The 26,266-nt window shown below is 49.6% G+C and overlaps 1 protein-coding gene across 3 annotated transcripts; it reads right to left on the bottom strand.

The window, feature by feature from the left end:
• Positions 1-390: 390 nt before the first annotated feature.
• AMPD2 (adenosine monophosphate deaminase 2) lies at positions 391-12,030 on the bottom strand. Of its 3 annotated transcripts, none has more exons than XM_049765680.1 (18): positions 11,868-12,030; positions 6,288-6,418; positions 6,017-6,147; positions 5,461-5,529; positions 5,263-5,374; positions 4,830-5,016; positions 4,521-4,662; positions 4,344-4,433; positions 3,664-3,793; positions 3,374-3,568; positions 3,131-3,262; positions 2,801-2,964; positions 2,504-2,630; positions 2,248-2,411; positions 2,038-2,158; positions 1,651-1,824; positions 1,385-1,495; positions 391-1,257 (listed from the first exon to the last, which is right to left on the bottom strand). In XM_049765680.1, the coding sequence occupies exons 1-18, from the start codon at positions 11,875-11,877 to the stop codon at positions 1,048-1,050; spliced, it is 2,400 nt and encodes a 799-aa protein (XP_049621637.1). In that variant the 5' UTR covers positions 11,878-12,030; the 3' UTR covers positions 391-1,047. The 3 variants fall into 3 exon arrangements, with proteins under 3 accessions (XP_049621637.1, XP_049621635.1, XP_049621636.1); XM_049765678.1 differs by lacking the exon at positions 11,868-12,030 and adding an exon at positions 10,870-11,097; XM_049765679.1 differs by lacking the exon at positions 11,868-12,030 and adding an exon at positions 10,870-11,097 and having other exon boundaries at positions 6,017-6,144.
• Positions 12,031-26,266: the final 14,236 nt, after the last annotated feature.

Raw genomic sequence — 26,266 nt, 5'->3', positions numbered from 1 at the left:
AAGCCCACTGACCATCGTGGAATAAAACTGCAGGTCAGAACTCTGACAACAGAGCTAGCCCTAGTCTCAGACATGTGTTTTAAACAAGCTTCCCTGGCGAATGTGGTGATTCCAGAGTCTGAGAACTGCTGGCCCCAGGCCCACCTACAGGCGCACATTCCCACATGGACCAGCTGTGCCCAGTGCTGGCCCTAGGCAGGAAGTAGATAGATGCCAGGTGGCTGGGCTGGGGAGTAGGTCAGATGACCCGAAGAATCTCTCTGTTCTCCAGCTGTTCCCTTTATCATTTTCCACATAAAACAAATCCACACCAGCCTCTAAACCTGCTGAATCTTCTCAGCCCTCTCCACCTCTCCCTTAGCTCTGCCAGCAGAGACCACAGCAAACTCATTACTGAAATAATCTTTATTTCTCATGCACTAGGAAAGACTGAATTGTACGAAAACACTGCATTTCACAGTAAAGCCTCGGTCCAGAATGTAACAGAGGGAACAGGCTGGGACCCAGGCCGAGTGAAAATTCACGGATCAGGGGGTTATGGCCCCTCGACAGGGCAGATGCAGAGCCTACCAACTGCCTGACCCACACACGATCCGGCCCGACCCAGAGAATACAGAAGTGCATGGATAAGGCAGTGACTGGCAGAGGTAGGCCTGCAGGTCACCCACCTGCCCTGGGGCTGCTTGAGCCCCACAGTCCCCCAAAATCCTGTGCCCACCACGGGCACATCTATAGGTTGCCCCCTTGAACCTGAGCAACACTCTCCAGCCACACAAACTGGACAGAGACTGAAACACAAGCTCAGATTTGCCTAGACAGGACCCCTGTTGGCCAGAGGGACCAGCCCCCCACAACCATCCCTAGAGCCTGTGGACAGGTGCCTGCAGGGGTGATCAGGCGCATCTAAGCCAAGGGTGAAGTGGAGAGGTGAGGCTCGACCCTCCCTTGGGCGGCCTGGGCAGACATTAAGGACAGGGCAGAGACATGCAGGACAGAACGAAGGACGAACACATGCAGAGAGGGCCACGGAGAGCTCTAGCCCCAGGCTCACTGAGCCCCTGGGCTCGGTGGAACGCCCGGCTCCTCCATGATGGTCTCCAGCATCTCGCTCTGGACAGCCTGCGTGATGAGCGCTAGTTCCTGGCACAGCGTCTCGTGGCGATAGCCCACACGGATGTCTGGCACGTTGGTGCGACGAATGTCATTGCCTTCAGGGCCCTCCTTAGTGTAGTTGGGTCCCAGCCAGTGGCTCTTCACCTGCAGGGGAGGGAGATGACAGGGATGACCAGGGCAGGGCTGCAGCATCATCCTGGGCAGCCTTAGCCTGGGCAGTGAGGGAATGGAGGTTTGGGGAGCTCCTGGGAGCAAGCGAGGGGATGCGTACCTTGTGGGAGAAGCCGCTCATGAGCACGCTGTTGCGGGCCAGCTCACACATGTCACAGGAGCTGAGCTTCCACACCTGGGTGGCGATGCTGTACTCCTCCATCAGCGGCTCCTGCAGGACCCAGTTTTCTTAGGCTGGTGCCCGCCTGCATTCTGCACTCCACCAGCAAGGGGCAGCACCCGCCCTTAGCCCTGAAGTCTTGTGTCTTCCCAGTCCCCAGACACCTGCCACCGGGCCACCAGATGCGGCTGCCTGCAGGTACTGACCTTGGTGAAGTGGAACTGCAGGGGGTCATCAGTGGAGAGGGAGACCATGAGACCACGAGACAGGTACTCAGGAAGGGGGTTGCGGTGGTAGCTGAGGAAAAGGCTGTTGTTGCTGAGTGGAGACATGGCAATGCCAATCTGGGCCAGGTAGTACAGATACTGCAGGACAGGAGCCTGGAGGTGACAGGGGAAGAGGAGAGGACAAGGCCTGTCATCTGGAGTCAGCCTGGTGGGGACACTGAGTTCTGGAGGGGTGCAAGCCAGTCAAAGAGTAGGATGGAGGTATCCAGGCCAGGGCTGGCCCAGGTTGGGCCACCAGGGAAAGGGGCTTGGAGGGGATGGAGAATAGTAGGAGGAGATGGTTCGGGTTGGGGAGCAGGCCCTGACCTTTCGCAGAAGCAGCCCATGGGAGATGTTCTCAGCCAGCATGAAGGCCGACACCAGGTGATGGATGGGTCCAGCCTCCCCACAGTGTGGCCGCAGCACAAATGTGTGGAAGCCCCTCTGCCTGGGGCACAAAGACTGTGTCAGCCCAACCCCCCCAGACACCCCAACCCCTGTGCCCACAAGAGGAGGCAGGAGAGGGTCAAGGGTCACCTGCGCAGATGGTTGAGCACGGCCATGTTGGCAAAGGTATAGTACAGGTAGTAGGCATAAGGCGGGTTGTCCTCCTCCACCCAGGCCTCGGGCAGGGGGCTCTCCAAGTTGAAGACATGGTTCTCTGGCTTGGACTCGTCGTCCACACTGTCAAAGCCATCCACCTGTGCCAGCATACCACCAGAGTCAGGCCCAAGCTGCCCGGGGGGTCTGCGGCCAGCTGGCTCTGCCCCAACCCGCCTGGGCGCCTCCTCACATGCTCCAAGAAGAGGTGCAGTTCGGGGTGGCTGGCGGGGTGCACAGTGGCCTCAAAGAGGGGCAGGAAGATGTTCTCCAGCATCTCCTGGAAGTTGGCCAGCTGGCCCTTGGTCCGGTATACATCGCTGTGAGGGAGGATAGGTACCAGGGTGAGTCAGGGTGGAGTCATCAGGCCACTGTAGAGCCACATCCGAACGCCCATGAGTGGGATGTGCCACAGCTCCTAAGCCCATGCACGGAAGGTAGAAGGCAGACCCCAACCCCACACCTCTCTCCCTGTGGGGCAGCCACTCACAAGAGGCGGGGCACCTGCACAAGCCAGCGCACGTTTGGGGAATGCACACGGTGCATCACGGCCCAGCGTGCCAACTTGTCCCACTCGTCCCTGGCACGGCCATAGATTGAGAGCCGCAGCTCCGCGTTCTGGTACTTGCTCTCCTCCAGGTCCGACATCACCTCCTGAGAGCCATAGGTGTAAGGGTCATGCACGAACTGCTCCCCCACAACCAGGTGCACCCCCCTCAGCTCCCCTGCACACACCCCCAGGTGCCAGAGCTCCAGTTTGCTCAACAGCCAAGAGCCCAAAGCTGTCCCGTCTATGATGCCAGCCGAAGGCCCTCTTCACCTTAATGATGTGTGCAAAGTATTTCCCAGAAACCCTGTTGTCGGTCTTGATGAAGATCTCTCGGAGGACGGACTCCCCGATGGGGTTGTACTTGGCATTGAACTTGTCAAAGCGGTGGAAAGTGTTCCTGTCCTAAAGGAGAGGGGCAGGCCAAGGTCACTACTAGCCCCAGGTCACCACCAGCCCCCCCAAGTGTCTGCTGCCTGGGTACCCCACAGCCTACATGAGGCCTGTGGCACTGACCGCATGCACGTCGAGCGTGTCCACGCTCAGGTCGTAGGCTGTAAGGTTCATGCTCTCGAAGACCTCCCGCAGCGTCTGCTCCCGGCCCTGTTCCACATGCACGATCTCCTCCAGGTGCCGCTTCATAGCCCGCTTGATAAAGCGCAGAAGATGTTTCTGGTTCATACAGGATGAGGCATGGATGTGTGTGTCCACCTGGAGGGAGATGGGGGTCACTATTGGGTCCTGCAGAGGCCAGACAGGGAGTATGACATAGAGCAGGGCAGAGGAGGGCACTGAGCAGGGCCCACCTTGCGGATGTTGTAGAAATCACGGTGCGGCACTTTCTTCTGGGCCGCCAGCTCCTTCATCTCGTTGAGTAATACATGCATCTGGAACTTGGAGCTCAGGTACTGCAGCCGACGGTAGCAGAAGGACTTTCTGGGCAGGGGGCAAAGAAGCTAGGCATCAGCTTAGTGCCCGGGGAAAGTCAGGGCTCCGCAGAGTGCAGAGTTAAGGCTACCCCGAGAGTGTCTGGTGTTGGGTGACTTTAAAGCAGTGCTTCTTATTTTCTGTCATGCCCCCCTAGGAAGAAGAAAACATTTTCCTGCCCCCCAACTGCGTGACTGTAAATAGTATCTTTATTAAAATAAAAAAAAACTTTAACCTGCAAAACAAAAATATATAAAATAATTTGAGCTGATTTTTTCATCAGAGGTGATGTCTGGATTAATGGCTACAATGAGCACGTTTTGCAATGCAGAGCTTTTTGAAGCAGGAGACAGCAACTCTCAGCTCCAGAGACATACAGAGACATAAACACGGGGCTTAGCTTGTTATGACTGTTTGCCGAGGTCAAACGCGACCCCCCTTTACAGAGCCTCGAGCCCCCCCCCTGGGGGGCACACCCCACTATTTGAGAAGCACTGCTTTAAAGAGACATCCACAGATGACATCCTGGGGCAGTGCCAGGAGGGGGCCGAGAACTCACATGGGGCCGTTGATAATCAGGGCCATTAGCACGTTGACATCGGCCACAAACTCCTGCAGGTCAGGGTACGGCAGCTTGACCTCCGCACAACTGGCACATAAGGGAGCTTGGGTGAGGAGAGCCAGCCAGCCCCATAGTTCCCCCACATGGTGTCCCCCCACCTCACACCCCTCTTACTGCTCATCGGGCTCCCTGCGCGTGTAGACATGCACCACGCCCTGCACCATGCGTAGACCCAAGCCCAGGTCCCCAGGCATGGTGCTGGGCTCACAGCGTTCATAGGGGTGCTGCTCCAGTGCTGGGGGATGTACAGGGGCATCTGCAGAAATAGAAGATCAGGGCCAGGCTTTCTTTACACTGAGCACTACACAGGGTATCAGGAATCCCAGTAGAGAATGACCTCCCCTACTCCGCCCCTACCCCCAGCCAAGACAGGGTTGGACAGGGCTGGGAAGTGGAGTGCTAAGCCAGGAATGGGGGTCCCACCAGCAGGCACAGGGGTGTCCGGGCCCTGCTCATAGGTCCGGGTCTCCAAGGGCTTCTCGGCCAGCTGCTGCAAGTATCGCCGGGTGGTGGGACAGAAACTCTGTAGCGACAGGGCCATACACTTCTCCCGGATGAAGAGTGCCCGCACCACGCTCTTGGCTGCATCCAGCAGGTCTGTGAACGGCACCTAGAGACCCAGTCAAGCTTGTGTTCCTGCCCCCCACCCAGTGGGAAGGGTGCCCCTGTCCTCCACCAGGCCAGCAGAATGCTCCTCTTTCTCTCTCTCCTAAGGTTTTGGGCCACGAACACAGCCTTCTGGTTCCCAGCCTAGCAACCAGCCAGGTCTCTTCCCTTCCCAACAACTTTCCTCTCTAGCTCCCACGATAGCGGGGAGCCCGTGGAGACTTAGGCCAGAAGCCCATTTGACACTCACCCCACACTTTTCCTCTCCGGATATGGTGACACGCTGGAATTCCCGCTCCAGGGCCACATCCCGCTCCCGCAGGCCCCTATCCCCCTGGCCCTCGCTCTGCTCCTTGTAGAGCCTGCAAGAGGAGAAGCCATGGGAGTGGGTAGCACCCATGATAGGTAGGCAGGCACCGCCGCCCCCACCCTGCCCTGCCTGTCTCACTGGAGGTCTGAATCACTGTCTGTTTTCAGGAAATCTTGCTTGGCCCGAAGCAGGATGTCTGGCTCCAGCCTGTGGTGGGAGAGCAGAAGGAATGAGTGGGTGGAGGTGAAATAGGAGGCAAAGTCATGTTCCAGTCCACCCTGCTGTGTGGCCTAGCCCCTACCCTCGCAGGGCCCAGAGCTCCCCAAGAGAGGAGGCCACCCCAGTAAAGAAAAGACACAGCAAACACCCACCAGCCAGGCTTCAAAGCCTGGAGCTTTGAAAGCCTTCCTTTCTTATTTTTTTTTTTAGTTTTTGTGTCACACCCGGCAGCACTCAGGGGTTACTCCTGGCTCTACACTCAGAAATCGCTCCTGGCAGGTTCAGAGGACAATATGGGATGCCGGGATTTGAACCACCATCTTTATGCATGGAAGGCAAATGCCCTACCTCCATGCAATTTCTCCTTCCTCTGAAAGCCTTTCAAAGCCAGGGGCAGGAATGTGTGTGAGGACTGGGCAGAAGGGGGCACTGTGTCCTGGGCCCCCACTTCACAGAAAACTCAGGTCAGGCTCACTTGATATCCTGGCTGATCTGCCTCTCCAGGCGCTGCCGCCGCTCCTCCAGCTGCTCGATGGGGCTCTCCTCCGGGAACTCATATGGGGCACTGCGGAGCTCGCTCTCGGCCAGCGAGCGGCTGAACAGCTCCTGGAGGGAAGATGGCCACTGACAGAAGGAAGACAATCTGGGGAGGGAGGAGGTAGCAGGATCCTGGGTGCTCAGAAGAGGTATGGGACAGGGAACAGGGCTGAAGTGAAGGGGCAAGACAAAGACTATGAGGACCATACCTCAGCAATCTCCTTGCACTTGCTGTCCATAGAGGTGCGCAGGTCCAGCGGAAAATGTTTGAGGCAAGGCGCAGGGCCAGGCAGGGACCGGGCAGACTGCAGCGGAGGGCCCCCCAAGCTACTCCGGGCATCTGAAGAGACAGTAATACTCAGGGTCAAGGGTGAAGGGTCTGGTCTGGGATCGACGGGCAACATGGGCCAGGACCAAGCAAGGGTTGAGAACAAGGGAATTATGAAGGATTCCAAAACTGAACGACCACTCCCCCCGCTCCAGTAGATCCCTCACCTGTTCTGAACTCAGGACCGGGGGATCCTGAGTTAGCCCTAGGAAGCAGAGTTGGAGTTCTGGAGTTTTCACTCCGTAACTGAAGAGTTTGAATCCTGGCTGGGCTCAGGGTCGCCCTTGCAACCCTCAATCCCAACACAGAAGTGGGCACACATGTGCACCCTTAAACACACATTACGGGGAACACCCCAGGCACCCTGCCTTCATGTCCATTTCCCAGAGCAGGGCCTGTGCTCTTCTCATCAACCCAGCTGGGTCCCATGGTGCTGCTCAGTTCCAACAGGGAAGTGAAGGCAGAAAGTGGAGGACTGGTTGACAGCAGGAGCCATAAATCCTCCCCGAAGGTCTGTCCTCTAGCCTAAGACCCCAAAGTTCCAAAGCAGGGGCCTGACCCCAGCTGCTCTCTGCCTAGTGGCCAACCCTCCAGGCACCCTGCAGTATTCAGGGCTTAGATCTGAGCCAAGATTACAGCAGCAGGGGACCAAGCTGCTCCAGCAGGAGGGCAGGCATGAAAGCCTGAGGCGCTGGGTCCCCAAGAGCTGCCTGACCCCACAGGCATTGGTTGGGCACCCTCTCCCCTCATGACTCGACAGCTCACTTCTGGAGGTGCTCCCTTCTTTGGGTTCCATCCAGGCAGTGAGCCCTTTAGTGTTTGGGCTCACTTCCCAGGGCCAACTCAGTCCTGAGCTGGGCAAAGGGAAGAGGACGTCCTGGGCCCCAATCCCTTGTGGGGCCCTACCTGGCAAATCCAGACAGCCAGCTCCTTGCAACCAGCTCCCCAGACCTGTGCCTGGCTGCCTGCGTGCTGAATAGGCAGCAGAGTCCCCCAGGATTCAAAACTGTGTATCAGGGGTCAGCACGGGCTGTACCAAGTGCTGGCGCATGTAGGGGAGACCCCAGCAGGACAACAGGCAGGGAACTGAAAGGGCTCAGGCGGCCCCGAGAATGAAGAAAGAACAGCATTGGGAGGTCTGTGAAACTCCAAAACTAAAGACGTTCTTAACTTCTCTGGTTCTAGTAAACAGCCAAAAGTGGGGCCCCAGGGGAGAAGGGTGGCACAGGCTGTGATGGGCAGGGCAGACTAGGAGGGAAGGGCTAAGGTTCTAAAAAACATCACTGGCCTGGGAAGCAGCAGAGTAGGGGAGCCCCTATCTTCACACCCAGCAGCTCTTATTTTGCTCGCACTGTCTTCTGTGCCCCACAGTGGGTGCCCTCCCAAAACGGGGCCTCCTCTTCTGGAAGAGGCGGGAGCCTGGAAGGCGTGGGCAAACTCTGAGCTAAGCTGAGCCAAATTGAGCTCAGGCTCCACGCCAGCCCCAGACCAGGCGTTGGCAGGGTGGCAGGGTCAGAGAGCAGAGGTTTGCAGAAGTGGGGTAAGAAGGGAAGGACATGATTTTGACTCAGTTCCCACTTACTAACAAGCCTCTACCTTTTGGGGCTACTATCCATTCTGCAATGGGGCGATAGGTGCGGGCCTGTCGGAAGGTTGACAGAGATAGTGCTGCCAGGGTTCCCAGAGAGAGAACATCATCTGCGAGGATGGTCTCCGAGGCCCCTCAAACTTCCCATATAAAGTCCCAGCCACTGGAAGTGGGGGGGGGGGTGTGGGGGGGGTCTCAGATCTAATCCAGGCCAAGGCAATGAGCAATGAGCAGAGCAGAGAAGAGACGAGAACCTAACAGGAGGCAATTGCTGTCTCTTTTTGTTTTTTGGGTTTTATTTTTTGGTTTTGGGGCCACACCTGGCAGTGCTCAGGGGTTACTCCTGACTTTGTGCTCAGAAATCGCTCCTGGCAGGCTCGGGGACTATATGGGATGCTGGGATTTGAACCACTGTTGGTCCTGGGTTAGCTGCTTGCAAGGCAAACACCCTGTCTCTTACTGGAAGACAGCAAAGATCTCGCCACAGGGTGTATGTAAGGTGTATCTAAGATCTGTTAGAACGAGAACCTGATTCTCAGGTGCAACTTCCCCCACACTCCCCAGACATCAGGCCCCTAGGCTGCTGAGGAGGGATTCAGAATTCGGCAGGTGCTGACTCAAAGGTCTTCAACCACCACTTCCAACAGGAGAAGGCTAAGAGCCCTCAGCAATATTGGGTGCACAAGAAAGTCAGAGCAAACAGAACACCGCCACCCCCTTAGCAAGCCTTCCCAGGCCCTCACTGGACAGGATTGTGAGAGTTCAGCTATGATCTCCACAAAGACTGAGCAGGATCGAGAAGATCCAACTGTGGGCTGGTCCCCTCTCTGCTGACTGCTGGAAGTTGCCAGTTATAGCAACACATATAAACACACGCTTACATGCATATTCACATATATACTTGCATACATTTGGGCTGTCACATTCACATTCTCACACTCACTTTCATTTTAATAAAATGTTAATTCAATGAGTTACTGTTACAATGCTTTTCATGATTGGGTTTCAGTCATACAGTGTCCAACACCCATCCCTTCTTCACCAGTGTACATTTCCCACCCCCAATGTCCCTAGTTTCCCTGCCCTCCCATCCTCCCCCCCCCTGCCTGCCTCTATGGAAAACATTATTTTGTTGTTGGTTTTGGTTTTTGGGTCACACCCGGTCGCACTCAAGAGTTATTCCTGGCTCTGCACACTCAGAAATTACTCCTGGCAGGCTCAGGGGAACCATATGGAATGCCAGGAATCAAACCAGGGTGTATCAAAGGTTGGCTGCGTGCAAGGCAAATGCCCTACCGCTGTGATATTGCTCCGGCCCAGAAAACATTTTTCTTTCCTCTGTCTCTCTGTATTCCTTGTACTTATTTTAGACACTGTGGTTTACAATATTGACATACTTTCACACTCATATTCATTTTTGTTTGTTTGATTTTTGGGTCGCACCTGGCAGCACTCAGGGGGTTACTCCTGGTTCTACGGTCAGAAACCGCTCCTGGCAGGCTCAGGGGACCATACAGGATGCCGGGATTCAAACCACCATTCTTCTGCATGCAAAGCATATACCCTACCTCCATGCTATCTCTCCAGCCCATACTCATATATTCATATATACACTTTCATACACACATATATTCACATATGTATACTCTCAAATTCTTATTTACAGTCACACCCATATTCTCACTCATAATATTTCTCTCTGATTCTGTGTTTGTGTGTGTGTGAGAGAGTGTGTGTGTGAGAGAGAGAGAGAGAGAGAGAGAGAGAGAGAGAGAGAGAGAGAGAGAGAGAGATACCCTTCAGCCACTCCCCCCAACTCTAAAACCTATAAAACCAGGCATCTAGTCTGTTCATTTCTCTCCCTGCTAAGAGCTCCAGCAGATAGGGTGCTGGTCAGAGTTTTGAGTCACCATATCAAATACTTTCCCCCTCAAGGTGTACAGATCTTAGCTCCCTCAGTTTTTAGATCCTCTGGCTGACACTCTCCTGAGAAAAAGAATTTGGCGGAGTGCAGACCTTTGTCGCAGCATCTTCAGTGGCCTGAGCCTAGACAGTAGATGGATCACCCCCTATATGACCATAGGCTTGTGGGGAGCCCCAAAGCAGGGGTGAGACTTCCCTTAATCACAGGACCTAGGGGGCTCTCGCACACCCCACCTGCAAGCCCAGATCCAGCCCTCCAGGAGACACGCACATCACACTGCCTGCTCCAAATGGTGCAGCAGTTCCTACCAGTGTGGCAGCCAAACAAAGTGGCTGGAGCACATGCGACCCGCAGTAGCCCCAGTCTGACTCAGGCTGGCCCAAGGACAGCCCAGACTTCTGAGCGAGGACAGAGAAAACCAAAAGCAGGCAAACAGCAGCTGGCAAAGTCAGTGGGGCTCCCATGCTCAACTACCACTGGATGTACCCCACTGTCAAGATTCCAATGAAGATACTGCAAACCTGGGGTCCCTGGAGGAACAAGCTCCAACCTGTTAGGGAAAGACATTGCCACCAGCGAAGCAACTCATAACTGCCACCCCACTCCCATGCACACATCCCCCCATTCCTTCACACATGCCAAGAGTCCCCAGCACCATGCAATAAAAACAACACATGTGCAAAAACGCAACGCTGTCACAATGCACTTCCACCCACTTCACTTCTCCTGTGTGTGTTTGTGCGTGGGTGCATTCCCACCAAAGAGAGAGACCTAGCCCCTCCACCCTGCAACCAAGCCCTCTACCCCTATCAAGCCGATAGCCTCTTCCACCAAGGAAGCTGGGCTTTAGGGTGCAAAGGGTGCAGGCAAAGCCCCCACTTGCAGTCCCCCCCAGTGAACCAGTGACCCCGGTTTGAGAGAGCACAGCAGAGGGGGAGCAAAAGCACTCACTCATTGGCACTGCAGAGGCGGCCTGCAGGGTGGCTCGCTTCTTAAAGGGACCAAACTTGGCCTTGGGCTGGCCTGGCCCAGAGGAGGAATAGGATGCCATGGGGCCGGCTGGGGATGTCGGAGCTGCAGCAGCAGGGCCAGGCACGGCCACAGCTACATCCAAAGCCACATACACATCACATCCAAGTCACATCACATTCAGGTCCACATCCCACATCCACGGCCACGGCCACGTCCACTCCAGCTCTGCATCCGCTCCGCCCCTAACGGGATTGACTGCTGCAGGAAGCGTCGCCCGCCCGGCGGAAGCTGCCCGGGCCCCGATGCCTGCCTCCTGCCGTTGCCCAGGCAACAAGGGCGGTGAGGCCTCCATCCCCGCCCCAAAACCCTGCTCTGCCCTCCCCACCATCCGGGGTGACGCGCCTGCGGCTGTCTAGGCCGGAGGGAGGGAGAGACAACAATGTGGGAGAGTCCCAACAAAAATCTAAATTAAATTAAATTAAAATTAAAATAAAAACTGCATTCCCCCAGGGCTGCCCCCCTCACCCCTACACCCTCAAGGCTCCAGGGCACTGGAGAGAGAGGCAAAGTCCACACCCGCAGCTGGCTGGCTAGCCCAGGAAAAAACAATCCATCCGTTGCAGCCAACATGCAGGCTCCCCCAAACTCAGAACACGTGTCCCTGGGGCCAGCAGGGGTCGAACCCGTGGAGAGCCAGAGAGAGACCCCCTCCTCCTTAGGCTCTCCCCCACATCCCATCCCCAGCCCCTGGGGTGCCCCAAGGTGGAACTGAGAATCCCAGGCCGCAGGGAGGAGCCTTGGGGAAATTCCACTGTCCTATAGAGACCAGGAGAGAGGTCCCTGAGTCAGGGGCCACGTTGTGAGGGGGCTGGGGCCTGGAACCCCACGAATGCATGGCCCCCCCCACCAACTGCTTTAGATCTGCAGAACCCCCAGGCCTCTCCCCAGGCTCCACACCTCTCTCTGCACAGACTTACCTGAGTTCATGCTGCCAGAGGCCTGAAGGTCTGGACCAGGGAGGGGCCTGGCTAGGCTGTGCACAGCAGCTCGGGCTCCTCTCAAGTCTCTCTAGGGGTTCGGGATGGCACCCCAGGAGCTGCAAGGGCTGGAGAGGCCAAGCAACAAGTGGCACCCCACCTACAGCTCTTGCTCGCCAGCGCCTAGGAACTTCTGTCCTAGGCCCCGCCAGATCCCGGGAGGCCACGCCCACGCCAGGCCACGCCCATTCGGGACCACGCCCACGCCAGGCCACGTCCACGAGAGGCCACGTCGGCGATAGGCCACGCCCACTCGAGGGCCAGCCCACACCGCTTTCCACTCCACTGGGCGCCACGTGGGCGCCAGCAGCAGCTCTCATGGCCCTGGGGCCACCCGGGAAGGCAACACCTGGGAGGGTGGGTGTGTGCTTCCAGGAACCTGTGCAGGTCACGAATGGGTCACCCAGCTCGTCCCTTCCTCAAAGATATGACAGTGCAGATCAAGAGTTAAGCACCTATGCATGGCTACTGAAAGTTTTTATTGTCCCTAGATTAACTTTTTTTTATTATTATTCATTTTTATTGTGGCCCAAGTGAATTGCAAATCTTTCACAGTAATACTGAAGGTTCATAGTGACAATGCATCAGGGGCATTCCCACCACCAGGGTTGTCTTCCCTCCTCCACATTATTGTCCCTAGATTCACTTTTTTTTTATTATTATTATTAATTTTTATTGTGGCCCAAGTGAATTGCAAATCTTTCACAGTAATGTGTAAGGTGCATAGTGACAATGCATCAGTGTCCCAACCTCCACCAGTGTTGTCCAACCTCCACCCCTAAGTCTGCTCCCCTCCTAGAAGTGTGCACTGCAGTTCTTTCTGGCTCTCCAGCCCACATTTATTTCTATATTTGTTGGGGAAGAGCTCAGGCTCTGCAGCCAGAATTTGTCGGGTTCACATCCTGACTCCCACCCACCTCCTTCCTGAGTGACCTTGGGGAAAATGACTCTGACCTCACTGCACTCCCCCTGGAGCATGTCTCCCCAGGTCCTAGCTTGTCTGGTGGGTGTTAAAATCAAGTTGGCATGACTTAAGCGCTTGAAACAGTCGCTGGCCTGGAACTTTATTTATTTATTATTTTTAATTTATTTAAAGAAAATGCATCACGGGGCCGGGCGGTGGCGCTCGAGGTAAGGTGCCTGCCTTACCTGCGCTAGCCTAGGAGACGGACCGCGGTTCGATCCCCCGGCGTCCCATATGGTCCCCCAAGCCAGGAGCGACTTCTGAGCGCATAGCCAGGAGTAACCCCTGAGCGTCACCGGGTGTGGCCCAAAAACCAAAAAAAAAAAAAAAAAAGAAAATGCATCACATAGTTGACATAACGGATCATAATACATTTGTTTTAGGAAGACCAAAAGCGACATGATTTTAAAAGAGACAGAAAATTGGAAGAAAAACTAAAGAGATGGTGGGGCCGGAGAGAAAGCATGGAGGTAGGGTGTTTGCCTTGCATGCAGAAGAACGGTGTTTCAAATCCCGGTATCCCATATGGTCCCCTGATCCTGCCAAGAGCGATTTCTGAACATAGAGCCAGGAGGTATCCCTGAGCACTGCCAGATGTGACCCTAAAACCAAAAATAAATAAATAAATAAATAAATAAATAAATAAATAAAAACTAAAGAGATGGAAGAGAAAGGAATGAAGAAAAAGTTCAGTAGCAAGTATATTTTTGAAAATTATTGAATCACCAATGAACTCATTAAAGCACTAGCAGAAGGGTGGGAGAGAGAGCATGGAGGTAGGGTGTTTGCCTTGCATGCAGAAGGACGGTGGTTCAAATCCCAGCATCCCATATGGTCCCCCGTGCCTGCCAGAAGCAATTTCTGAGTGTAAAGCCAGAAGGAACCCCTGAGTGCTGCCAGGTGTGACCCAAAAAAAACAGGAAAAAAAAAAGGCACTAGTAGAAAGTTTAGTAAACTCTTTTTTCTTTTTTTTTAAAGGATAAGAGTTAAAAAAAAATACAGTAATAACGGTGTGAGAGTGGCAATTGTTGTTTGAGGCCTGGAACTTTTAGCATTGTGGCCTTGGTTCGTGTCCACACCCTCAGCCAAGATGTGGGTTTGGACTCTGAGGAATTCACAAACAGCACCTAAATAGTACCTCTATTTCTATGGGGCTGAAACAGAAATACCTAAAGGGAACTTGAGGGAAGTGCCTAAGTACTAGCAGTAGTTCTTTTCCTGTTTCCTATCTTAAGGGAGCCCTTTGTTCTCCCCACCACCCAAGGATACTGTTTCAGTACTAAACTGTTTTGTTTATCCAACCTCTCCCAACTCACCAACTCTATCTAAATCATATCCTTCCTAAACTACCTCCCCCAACGCAGGTTTTGAACCCTAAACTCTATATCTGCATCTGTTGCCTCCAGTGATCTGGGCCTGCTGCTCCCTCACCGTGGAAACTAAAAGCCCTGGTCTCTTTGAAGGGAGGAGAGGCATTTTATCTTACAAAGAATCAATATAACTTAAAAGAAAACAAGGAGACAGAGTGAGGGTTCAGAGAGATTAGCACAGCCGTAGGGCGGTAAGGCATTTGCCTTGCACTCAACAGCAATCCAGGACAGATGGTGGTCCGAATCCCTGCATTCCATATGGTCCCCCATGCCTGCCAGGAGCAATTTCTGGAAATTGCTACCCTCCCAAAAAAAAAAAAAAAAGGAAAGAAAGAAAGAAAGAAAACAAGGAGAGGGAATAGAAAAACAATACAGCAGGTAAGCCTTGCACACAGCCCACTCAGATTCAATTCCTGGCATTTCATATGATCCCCTGAACCCACCAGAAGTAAACCCTAAGCATAGCCAGGTCTGGCCTTAAGCCCTGCTCCCAATTAAATTAGCAAAGATTACAAGAGAAAAAAATAAATGCTAGCAGGCATTACTACATCCGTGTAGTGTGCGAGAGCATAAAACCTACTGGTTGGCATCACCCTTGATATCATTATTATTCTGGAATTACTTAAGTGAACTACATATATTCAAAAGTCTTTCAAGGGTTTGTAATATTTGACTCAGTAATTCCACTTACAGGAAATTTTATTGGGGGGGGCTTTTGGGGGAGATATACCAGTAGCTCTCAGGGGCTAGTCTTGGCTCTGTTCAAAAATCGCTCCTGGCAGGTTCAGGGGACCATATGGGATACCTGAAATCGAACCACCGTCAGTCCTGGGTTTGCCTCTTGCAAGGAAAACGCCCTACCGCTTTGCTATCTCTCCGGTCCCAAAAAACTGAGTTTTTTAAAAGAGCTACATGGGGCAGAGAGATAGTACTAGTATTAAGTTGCATGTATGCAGTCAACCAAGGTTTGATACACACACACACACACACACACACACACACACACACACACACACATACTCCCAGGCACTGCTGAGAGCAGGCCCTCAGCACTGTCAAGTGTGATCCAAAAACCCAAAGAAAAAAGAAAATAACTGCCCAGAGAGATAGTACTTGTATTAAGGTGCATGCATACAGTCAATTACAGAAAAATTTGTTATTTAGTGATGCAAGATAGTTTTTATTAAACAAAACTTGTTTAGAGGGACCAGAGAGATAGCACAGTGTTGGGGCGATTGCCTTGCATGTGGTGGACCCAGGACGAGCCTGGTTCGATTCCTGGCATTCCATATGGTCCCCTGAGTTTGCCAGGAGCAATTTCTGAGCACAGAGCCAGAAGTGACCTCTCAGCACTGGTGGGTGTGGCCCTAAAACCAATCAATTAATAAGTAAATAAATAAACTGCTTTAAAAAACTTGTTTAGAAAGTTGGGAGAGGCCCGGAGAGATAGCACAGCGGTGTTTGCCTTGCAAGCAGCTGATCCAGGACCTAAGGTGGTTGGTTCGAATCCCGGTGTCCCATATGCTCCCCCGTGCCTGCCAGAAGCTATTTCTGAGCAAATAGCCAGGAGTAACTCCTGAGCACTGCTGGGTGTGGCCCAAAAACCAAAAACAAAAAAAAAAAAAGTTGTGAGAGGAAAAAGAGGCGGCAAAACCATGTCCAAGGGAGAACAGAGACTTCACCAGGGTGGAAATAGCAAGCGAGAAAATAGGCATGCAAGGCACATGTTCAAGGGAGAATAAAAGAATAAGACTTGTAGAAAAATAAGAAAAATTGTTTTTAGGGTTGGTTTGGGTGGTTGGGTATTTATTTTTTATTTTAGGGCCACAGCTTGGGACTCTAAGGGTTATTTTTACTCATGGCTTTGCATTCAGAAATTACTTCTGGCAGACCCAGGGAACCATATGGAATGCGAGGGATCGAATCCAGATCAGCTGTGTGCAAAGCAAATGCCCTACTCGCTGTGCTATCGCACATTTTTAATAAAATGAAAGTGTTTATAATATAAAGTTAAGTGAAAAATGTATGTAAAATCTGTACATATATTATGGCCATATTGTGTGACATATTTTTAGAAAAAACACTGGTGGGGCCAAAGCGAACCGAAGTGGTGCCTTGCATGCTGCTGGCCAGAGACCGACATCCCTGATCTAGTTCCATCCTGGGCATCCCAAGCCTGCCAAGAACAATTTCTGAGCACAGGGCAGGAGTAATCCATGGATGTGGCCCAAAAACAAACAAAAAAAGGGAAGAAGGAAGGAAGGAAGGAAGGAAGGAAGGAAGGAAGGAAGGAAGGAAGGAAGGAAGGAAGGAAGGAAGGAAGGAAGGAAGGAAGAGAAAGAAAGAAAGAAAGAAAGAAAGAAAGAAAGAAAGAAAGAAAACACTCCTAAAATGGTGGGATTGTGCCTTTATTTTTTCTTTGTCCTTATTTTAAAAATTGTCTACAATTCACATTTATTACTTTTGTACTCTAGGGAAGAAAGTCTGTAATAATCTGTAATAGCTCGCACTCCCACCCACAACAAGACTTCCCCAGGTCTTAATTCCAGACTAAATTGGTCCTTGGGTCCTTTAGGCTTTGATTTGCATGTGTTTTGGGGAGGGGTTAGGTCACACGCAGTGATGGTCAGGGTATTCTCCTGGCTCTCATTCAGTTTACTCCTGGGACTTGTTTGGGCGACCATATGGGATGCTGGAGATAAAACTGGGGTTTTCGAGGCTGGAGTGATAGCACAGCAGTATCTTGCATGTGGACAGACCTGGGTTCAATCCACAGCATCCCATATGGTCCCCCGAGCCTGCCAGGAGAGATTTCTGAGCACAGAGTCAGGAGTAATCCCTGAGTGCTGCCAGGTGTGGCCCAAAAAAAAAAAAACAAAAATAAAAAATGAACTGGGGTTTGCATGTGCAAAGTACGGGTTTTAATTCTGTACTATCTCTTTTTCCACCCCACACCCCTTTTGAGGTCACTGGACTCTCAACAAGAAATAATAAAATAAATCTCAAATTTAAAAACCAAACTCAGGACTGGAGAGATAATACAAAGAGTAGGGCTCTTATCCTTAGATTAGCTAATCCAGGTTTGATTCCTGATGCTATATATGGTCCCCTAAGTCTACCAGGAGTGATCCCTGACTGCAGAGTCAGGAGTGACCTCAAAACAATAAATCAATCAATCAATCATAAATAAATAGCACCAGAGCTAAAGAGATAGTACAGGGATTAAGGTGTGTGTTTGTCTTGCATCCCACTGACGTTGGTTAGAACCTCAGCACACTTGGCCCCCAAGTGCTACCAGGGGTCCCTCTTGAACAGAGAGGCAAGAGTAATCTCTGAGCACTGAAGGAAGGAGTCCAAACCTCACTATCCAAAATTTAAACACAATGTAATCATATAAAATGAGATATAAATTCAGGGCCAGAGTGATAGCACAGTGGTAGGACATTTGTCTTGTACACTGCCAACCCAGGATGGACCCGGGTTTGATTCCTGGCATTTCATATGGTCCCCCGAGCCTGCCAGGAGCGATTTCTGAGCACAGAGCCAGGAGTAACTTCTGAATGCTGCCAGGTGTGGCCTAAAAACCAAATATATACATATATATATAAAATTATGATAAGATGCAAATTTTGGAGCTGAAGAGAGAAGGGTTAAAAAGCTTGCCTGGTGGTGCCACCTACCCTGGTGATTCTATTCCTACCCAGCATCATATATGGTCCCCAAGCACCACCACAAGTAAGCCCTAAGCATAGAATCAGGCATAGCTCCTGAGCACCACTGGGTCTTGGGCCCCTCAAAATTATGTAAACTTTTACATCAATTCCAGGAGTAGTGTTACGCAGTGGGCCTGCCTTGGTCCTATCTACTACCAATAAATCCATTGAACTAGTCAATAGGTGACAAGCCCTGCCCTCCCTACCCAGGCAAAGCAGTTCATAATGGTTTCATGCTCATTGTTAGTCCCATCTGAAACACCTGCACCCTGCCACACTCCTCTTTAGCATGTTGTTCTTACTAAAAACATCTGCTCTGAGGGGCCGGAGAGATAGCACAGCAGTAGGGCCTTTGCCTTGCATACAGCCAACCAAGGACCAAAAGTGGTTTGATTCCCGGTTTCCCAGGTGAGCCTGCCACCTACCAGGGGTCGATTTCTGAACCAAGAGCCAGGAGTAACCCCTGAGCACTCCTGGGTGTGACTCAAAAACCAAATTAAAAAAAATTTTTTAATACACAAAACATCTGCTCTGACTTTTTGTTTGTTTGTTTGGGTGATGCTCAGGGATTACTCCTGGCTCTGCACCCAGAAATTATTTCTAGTGTTCTCGGGGAAACATATGGGATATCAGGAATTGTAAAATGACACTCAGTTATTAACCCAAAACAGAGGCGTTCCTTCATCTTCTCCTCTAGCTTCACCTTCTGCAGTAGGCTGCTGAGGTTGTCTAGGACAGAAAGGCTTTGATTCTTGGACTAGAATCTGGGTGGGGAAACCCGCTCATTTCCCTGCTGTTAGTCCCCCTCAAAGGAATGCCTTTGGGGGTGTTAATAGTTGGGTGTCATCATTTTTTGGTTTTGGTTTTGGTTTTTGGGCCACACCCAGCAGTGCCCAGGGGTTACTCCTGGCTCTCTGCTCAGAAACCGCTCCTGGCAGGCTCAGGGGACCATATGGGATGCTGGGATTTGAACCACCGTTGGTCCTGGGTCGGCTGCTTGCAAGGAAAACACCCTACCGCTGTGCTATCTCTCCGGTCCCATCTGGGTATCATCCTACAGGAAATCAAACTTGGGTAGACCATGTGCCAGGCACTTACTATCCTTCTACTATTGCTATATGCCCTATCCTCTGTACTATCACTTTGACTCCCCCCCCCAAGTCTCTTCCTATTACTGCTAAGCATGTGTCCCCCCACCCAGCTATGCACCCTAGCAGAAATTTCACGGGGTGGTGACATTTTCTACATAAATCGAGTTTGAGAAATAAAGTGAATCATTCCCTGTTCTTTCGTTTTTCATTTCATGAGACACCTGAGTGTTGTCTTTGAGCTCCTAGAATCCTCTTATCACTCAACATAATTTCCTCACTTCCTAGGCTCTTCTGTATGATTTCTTCACCAGCATCCCTGACCCCCTGCTCTCTGTACCCCTTCTCCACTGAGTTCACTGAGGACAGCTCTCTTGCTTCTGACCTGCAATCACCCTCAAATCACTCACTGAAGATCCTTAGCCAAGGAAAAAACCCCAAACCAAACCCTTTCCCTAGATCCTTCTATAATCAAGCTGATCGTGTATTTCTTTTCTGTGGTGCTGCGGTGGGATGAACCTGTGGGAGAGATTGAACCCAAGCCCTCCCACATTCAAGGAACTGCTCTCCCACTGAGCCACATCCCAGAAATCCTTTTAGTTGTTTCTTAGCTTGTTCTAGCAGCCAATCTAGAGCCAACCCCAGCTAAGCAATGTTCATGCTGTCATAACACAGCTGTATCCATTTATACTTGGTTACACCTCCTCTGAGGATTTTAGACAAATTCTTAATCAGTATTCAGTGCCCCTGGCTGGCTAGCCCATTTTTTTCCTTTCCTATCTTCATCTCTTCATCCCTCCCTACATCTTTCAAGCCTTCATTCCAGTCCCTTTTCACCAGTCCTCCCAACAAACAACATCTCACCTCCACTGTGCTCCTGCCTTGCCAAAGCTCTCTACTTTATTTCTTTTATTTTTTAAACTTTATTGATTGATTGATTGGTTTTTGGATCACACCCAGTGGTGCTCAGAGGTTACTCCTATATTTGCACTCAGAAATCGCCCCTGATTGGTTGGGGGACCATATGGGATTAAGGGAATCGAACTGGGTCTGTCCTGGGTTGGCCACATGCAAGGCAAATGCCCTACCGCTGTGCTATCTCTGCAGACCTCTACTAACCCTCTACTCCTATTTCTATCATGGTTCTATTTCTCTGTTGAAAGTGTTGAAAAGTGTTGAAAGTGATGCATTTTATTTTTACTTGAAAGGGAGTGTCTTTGAACCATACCCAGTGATATTTGGGGGCTATTCCTGGCTCGGGATCACTTCAGTAATGCTTGGGAAACTGAAGTGCAACAGGACTTACTGCATGCTAAGCAAGTACCTTAACCCCTGTACTCTCAGGCCTGCCAAGAATCTGCACACTTGTGATGGCGCCTTCCTTTCTTCTGCTATAGGATGCATTAGCCTGACAGTTCTTATCTATCTCGGGTGGAGGTTAAGTTTGAAACAGCCCTGAATTTTCTGGCACCAGCACTCTGTTCCTATAACTGTTTCTCTGTGAATTTATTCCACCTCTTCCTTGGGAGTGAGATAATTTGTCATTCTTCACATCTTCCACACCACCACCATCTCCAATTCTATCTGGCACAAGCTTGTACCTACTACCTGTACCTATTACCACCACCAATGGGTGTAAGACAAATCCGAGGTGTTCCTGTTAAGTCAGGCAAGGGGCCAAACTGGTCAGGCAATGATGAGCTGCTTTTTCCTACATACAATCATTTGGCTTGGAAAACAGAACACCTGAGAGCTGGCTAACTCAGGGACCCATTTTTTTTTATTAACATGAAGCTTACTTTTCTGTGCTTCACTCATATCTAAAGTGAGAAATAAGTATGAGTCTAGGGGTTAGTAGCTGGAGACTATAAACTGACTTAAGATCTCTCAATTCTCAGATGGTTTCAATGGGCAAGATGCAGAATGGCCTACCTTCACTGGTAGCCATTCCAAGAGACTGGCCTTTCAACATACTTGACTTAAAGGACTGTTTTTATAATATTTCTATACATCCAAAAGACAGAAAAAGATTTGCCTTTTCAGTTCCTTCTCTTAATAACAGGGCTCCTATGCAGTGATTTTAATGGATGGTTTTGCCTCAGGACATGGCAAATTCACCCACTATGTGTCAATATTTTGTTGATGCAGTTTTACATCCAGCTTGTAAAAAGTTTTCCCAGGTATATTTGGTGCATTACATGGATGACATTTTACTGTCAGCTGCTTGCAGGATGCTTGTTTAACAATAGCCACAGGGAAAAAAATCCAGAATTTACCTCCATTTTAACACTTGAGCTTTGTATTGGAGTGCGTGTATTCAAGCACATCCCCAGAAAATTTCTATTTATCAGAAAAATCTAAGGACTCTTAGTGACTTTCAAAAACTCTTAGGTGCTATAAATTGGATCTGTCTCTCCCTTGGGATTCCAAACTCAGAGCTCACCAATTTATTTAATACTTTAGAAGGAAATATGGATTTAAATAGCTCCAAGTGTTTAACACAAAAGGCCCAACAGGAATTAGATTTTTTGTATGAACCGACTCCAAAAGACCTATCTTTCCAGGTTCATACCTGGTGAGAAGGTGTGGCTTTTAATTTTCGCAACGTCTTATTCCTTTATGGGTACTATTGCTCAGCTGTCTGGGCCTCTAGAATGGGTTTACTTACACAACAATCAACCTTGAATGTTTGTGCTCTACTTGGAATTGATCTCCGTACTTATCTTCAAGGCATGGCTCAGAGCAATTTCCTTGTTAGGTTTTGATTCTGAAATAATAGTCCTGCCTATTCCAAAAAGGAATAACCTCTCAGTGAGCCCCTTCAACAAGTGCTATCTAATTTTTCAGGAGAAGATTCCTCCCATTATCCTGCTGGAAATTTCTGGGACTTCTTTAAGAGGACACATTTTGTGATCTCATCTTTTATCCACTCCTCCCCTATACCTGATGCCCTCGCTTTACATTGATGGATTCAAGATTTGCTGCAGCAATTAAAGCCCCTCTGCAAAAATATTCTGAGCCAATATTATTGGCTATTATTATTATTATATTTTTTATTCTTTTATTTTAATCTTTATTTTTTTAAACCATGAAGCCTTTTTTCAGCAAAGTTCCCCTCCATCGATGTTGATTATTCCAAGGAAGTAGAAAACTTTCACCTGACATGCCGGCTTTATATTTTGAAGTGCTTTGACCCATTCCACATGGGTCAGTTTTTCTATGAATCAATCCTTTTGTCCGTCTGTGTGTGTGGTGGTGGTACCTCTATGCTTAATGTTTAGCCATATTATACATAATGTCTGTTTATATTGTAGTTAGCCCTTCTTTCTTGGATATGGCCATTTCTTTTCCCCGGAAAAAGGTCATGCCACCACTGGCACAGAAGTCAAACTGGTGCCTATGGTACCGCTCCAGTTTGTAGGATCTATACAAATCAGCCCAGCTGAACTTGCTTCAGACTGCCCACTGTGTGGAATGCGCTACTCAGGCAGCACCATTGGCATGTAAACTGCTCATGATCCTCTTCAATGGTTCATCCAACATGAAGGTCTGCTCTCTGTCATCACTGTGGCTGCTGCTGCTGCTGTCGGAGTCACTCGAGTCTTTTAACTGCGGGTCATCCTCAAAGAAGAAGGCAGGCACACTGCTGTTGCTGATATGTTCTTAGTAATGAATTTCTACCACTTCATTTCACCATAGACTGTTACTCACAACTACTTTCAGCTATTGAGAGATAGATCCTCGGATCCAGGATGTTTCCTGATCTGTGAATGCTATTTTCCAGACTCCACAAGACTGCGTTGCTGACTGCAGTTGGGATCTGGAATTTATCTACTCTCCTCAGACTATCTCAAAAGACTTAGGGAATATGTATAACCTCTTTTTACACTTCCTTTTTGTTGTTATTGTTGTTTTTGTTTTTGGGTCACACCAGGCAGTGCTCAGGGGTTATTCCTGGCTCTGTGCTCAGAAATTGCCTCTGGCAGACACAGGGAACCATATGGGATGCAGGGATTCAAACCACTGTCTGTCCTGAATCAGCTGTGTGAAAGGCAAACACCTTACCACTGTGCTATCTTTCCAGCCCCGTCTTTGTACACTTCTTAAGTGTATTTCTTTAACATGTATATGCTCTATGGTGTATTATGCTTTCCCTTTTTATTTAGATTTGCTAGTAGAAATTCTTAGAAGAGAGTAGAGCTAGTACTCATGTATTCTTTGTGCTTTTGATAGAACCAGGATAGGAACTGTTGGTTTATTATTTTCCCCTTAGGCTGCAATAATATCCTATGGCACCATTTCTTTTGCATAGGAGCATTAAAATTGGAAAATATTAGAAATTAAGAGGAGTTATTGTCCATTAGGGATGATGACTCAATAATTTCTTGTTACAGAGGGCCTTCCACTCTGAACATTTGCCTTGGTGACTTGACTTGGACATCAACCTTGGGTTCAGCATGGTTCACTGCTTCTACACCAGGAATCAACCATCTACCAGTACAGACTGGATCTGTACCAACTGGCCCCAGTCTGGTCTCTCTTCTCATTACCTAAAAAGTTCTGGAAATAGGACTCTCTCCCAACCCTGAAGAGGAAAGGGACAGATCCCCTTTTAAGACACTCCTACAGCTCAAAGTCAGCTTTTGGCTCATCATTTTGATTTGAACTTTGCATCTTTACATTGGCCAAGCCCAAATAACCCTGATGTTACAGGGAAGACCATAAAGGCAGGTTGGCCTAGGAAAATTGGAGATTGTCTAGGAATGAATGGAACTGTTTTACTTGCTCCAGAATGAGCTAACCCACTAACCTAGAGCGAAAACTGTGTTTTAAGAAAACCTTTCCTGGGACCTTGAAGAAAGACTATGGAGTTAGACAAATCAGTGTCTGATGCCTTCAGATGGTCCTAAGGCAGGATGCTTCATGGATAAAGATATCATTTTGTTTTTGTTTTTGGGTCCCACCTAGCAGCGCTTAGGGGTTACCCTGGCTCTATTCTCAGAAATCGCTCCTGGCAGGCTCGGGACCATATGGGATGCCAGGATTCAAACTACCATCCTTCTGCATGTAAGGCAAACGCTTTACCTCCATGCTATCTCTCCGGCCCCCAAGGATACCATTTTTAGGCCAAAAATTTTCTTCATATTTTCCCAACTTTTGCTATGCCTATGAAAAATATTGCCAATCTTTATCTCTTTATCTTTAGAGGCATATGCCATAATCTTAGAATAATGGATGTGAATTATTTTGGGATTTTTTGTTGTGTTTTTTTTTGGTTTTGGTTTTTGGTTTTTGGGCCACACCCATTTGACGCTCAGGGGTTACTCCTGGCTATGCGCTCAGAAAGCGCTCCTGGCTTGGGGGACCATATGGGACGCCGGGGGATCGAACCTTGGTCTGTCCTACGCTAGCACTTGCAAGGCAGACACCTTACCTCTAGCGCCACCTTCCCGGCCCCGAATTATTTTGTTTTTCAATAAAGTCAATTAGGGGGAGATGTTGGTTTATTGGTCCTACCCTAATCAATATTCATACTCCACCCTAGGGTATGATCTGGCAATGGAATAATGGGTTATTCCCTATTTGGTATTCTTTCCCATCCTAGGGTGTGGCCTAATTCTTGTTGATAAAAGCAGGGGTCTGAGGAAGGCAAAGGCTCATTCTTTGGTCTTCTTCCACTGAGCTGCATTCCTTCTTAGGAGCAGAAGGCTTGGGTGGTTAAATTCCTTGCTTGATTGCTGGATTTCCTGAACCTGTTCTTGTACCTTTTTACTGTGTGAATTATTTCCTGTGTTGACATTTGCTCCCAGACCTGTGTCTCACCAGATCCTCATTTTGGTGAGGGCTTCACTAGCTTCTGATTTTCACTAACACTTTGCATGTAGCCATCCTGTTTCCCTCCCCAGTATCAGGTAAGGTCTCCTGAGCCCCATCAGGAATATTTCTGAGCACAGAGCAAGAAAGAAGCCCTGAGGATTGCAAGGCATGGCCCCCAAAGTAAGAAAATAAAAATAAAATGAGAAAAGCAGGGCTGAGGATGTAGCACAGAGGTACTTGCCTTGCATATATGAGGAAGTTCTAAGTACCAGCCACTACAAACAATTTAAAAAAAAAGTTTGGGGGCCAGAGAGATAGTATAGAGATTAAGGTACCTGCCATGCATGTGCTGACCCTGGTTGAATTCTGGGCACCTCATATGGTTCCAGACAGTGGTCACTCCTGAGTACAGAGCCAGACTAGCCCATTGAGCACTGCTAGGTATGACTCTAAAATCTAATTAATAAATATGAAGTGAGAAAAGTCCCTAACTGGCCTACCTAGTTAACCAGGACACAGAATTTAATTATAACAATAAAGTAGAAAAGCTGCAAGAAAGGCCCTGGAGCTCAGGCTGAGGCAGGAGGCCCCTGGCATGACATGGCATAGCAAAGGGACTCAAGCAAACAGGCCACGCAAGGGCCAGAAGTTCCTCATTTCCTTTGTTATGAAAATGAGGTCAGAGAGCTCAGACAGAGGAGAAACAGCATTGAAGTTTGCAGAGTTGGCAGCTGAACAAAGGAAGCAGCTCAAAGGCAGCTGGTCCATGACAGGTCAGTGGTTCTTGTACCTTGTGCAAGAGCAAATGCCTCTGGGACTGAGCTGGAACATCTGCTGTCTTTCTTTGTGGTGGCATCTCTCAGTGATAGTTTCTCTACAGCACTTGGTCTGCCCCTTGACTAAGTTTAGGACCCAGAACTAGTGACTTCACGACCCTCAAATCTCAGTTATCTGCTGTGTAAGTTGGAAACAAGAACATTATCCTAGAATTATTGTGAGAAACAACCGTTAACACGTTGTCTGGCTTCTAGCTTATTCAACTGTGATGTGACACCCCCTCTAACTGAAGATAAGGGGGGTATCAAGAAAAATTGGATAACAGCAAAATATTTTCTGAATATAAAACAACCAGATATTTATTTAGGTTTTTGGGCCACATCCAGCAGTGGTCAGGAGTTACTCCTGGCTCTAAGCTCAGAAAACACTCCTGGCAGGCTCAGGGGTCCATATGGAATGCCAAGAATCAAACCCTGGGTCAGTCCCAGGTCAACTGTGTGCAAGACAAAAACCCCTACCACTGTGCTGTCTCTCCAGCCCTACAACAACCAAATTTAACTCAAAACCAGTGTGCCCTGAATCCAAGTTAATTTTGGCAGTGCTCATCCAT

This window comes from Suncus etruscus, chromosome 19 (assembly GCF_024139225.1).
Source record: "Suncus etruscus isolate mSunEtr1 chromosome 19, mSunEtr1.pri.cur, whole genome shotgun sequence".
Classification (NCBI taxonomy): Eukaryota; Metazoa; Chordata; class Mammalia; order Eulipotyphla; family Soricidae; genus Suncus; species Suncus etruscus.
Note: the sequence above shows the minus strand (reverse complement) of the source record. Positions and strands in the feature narration are given on the sequence as shown.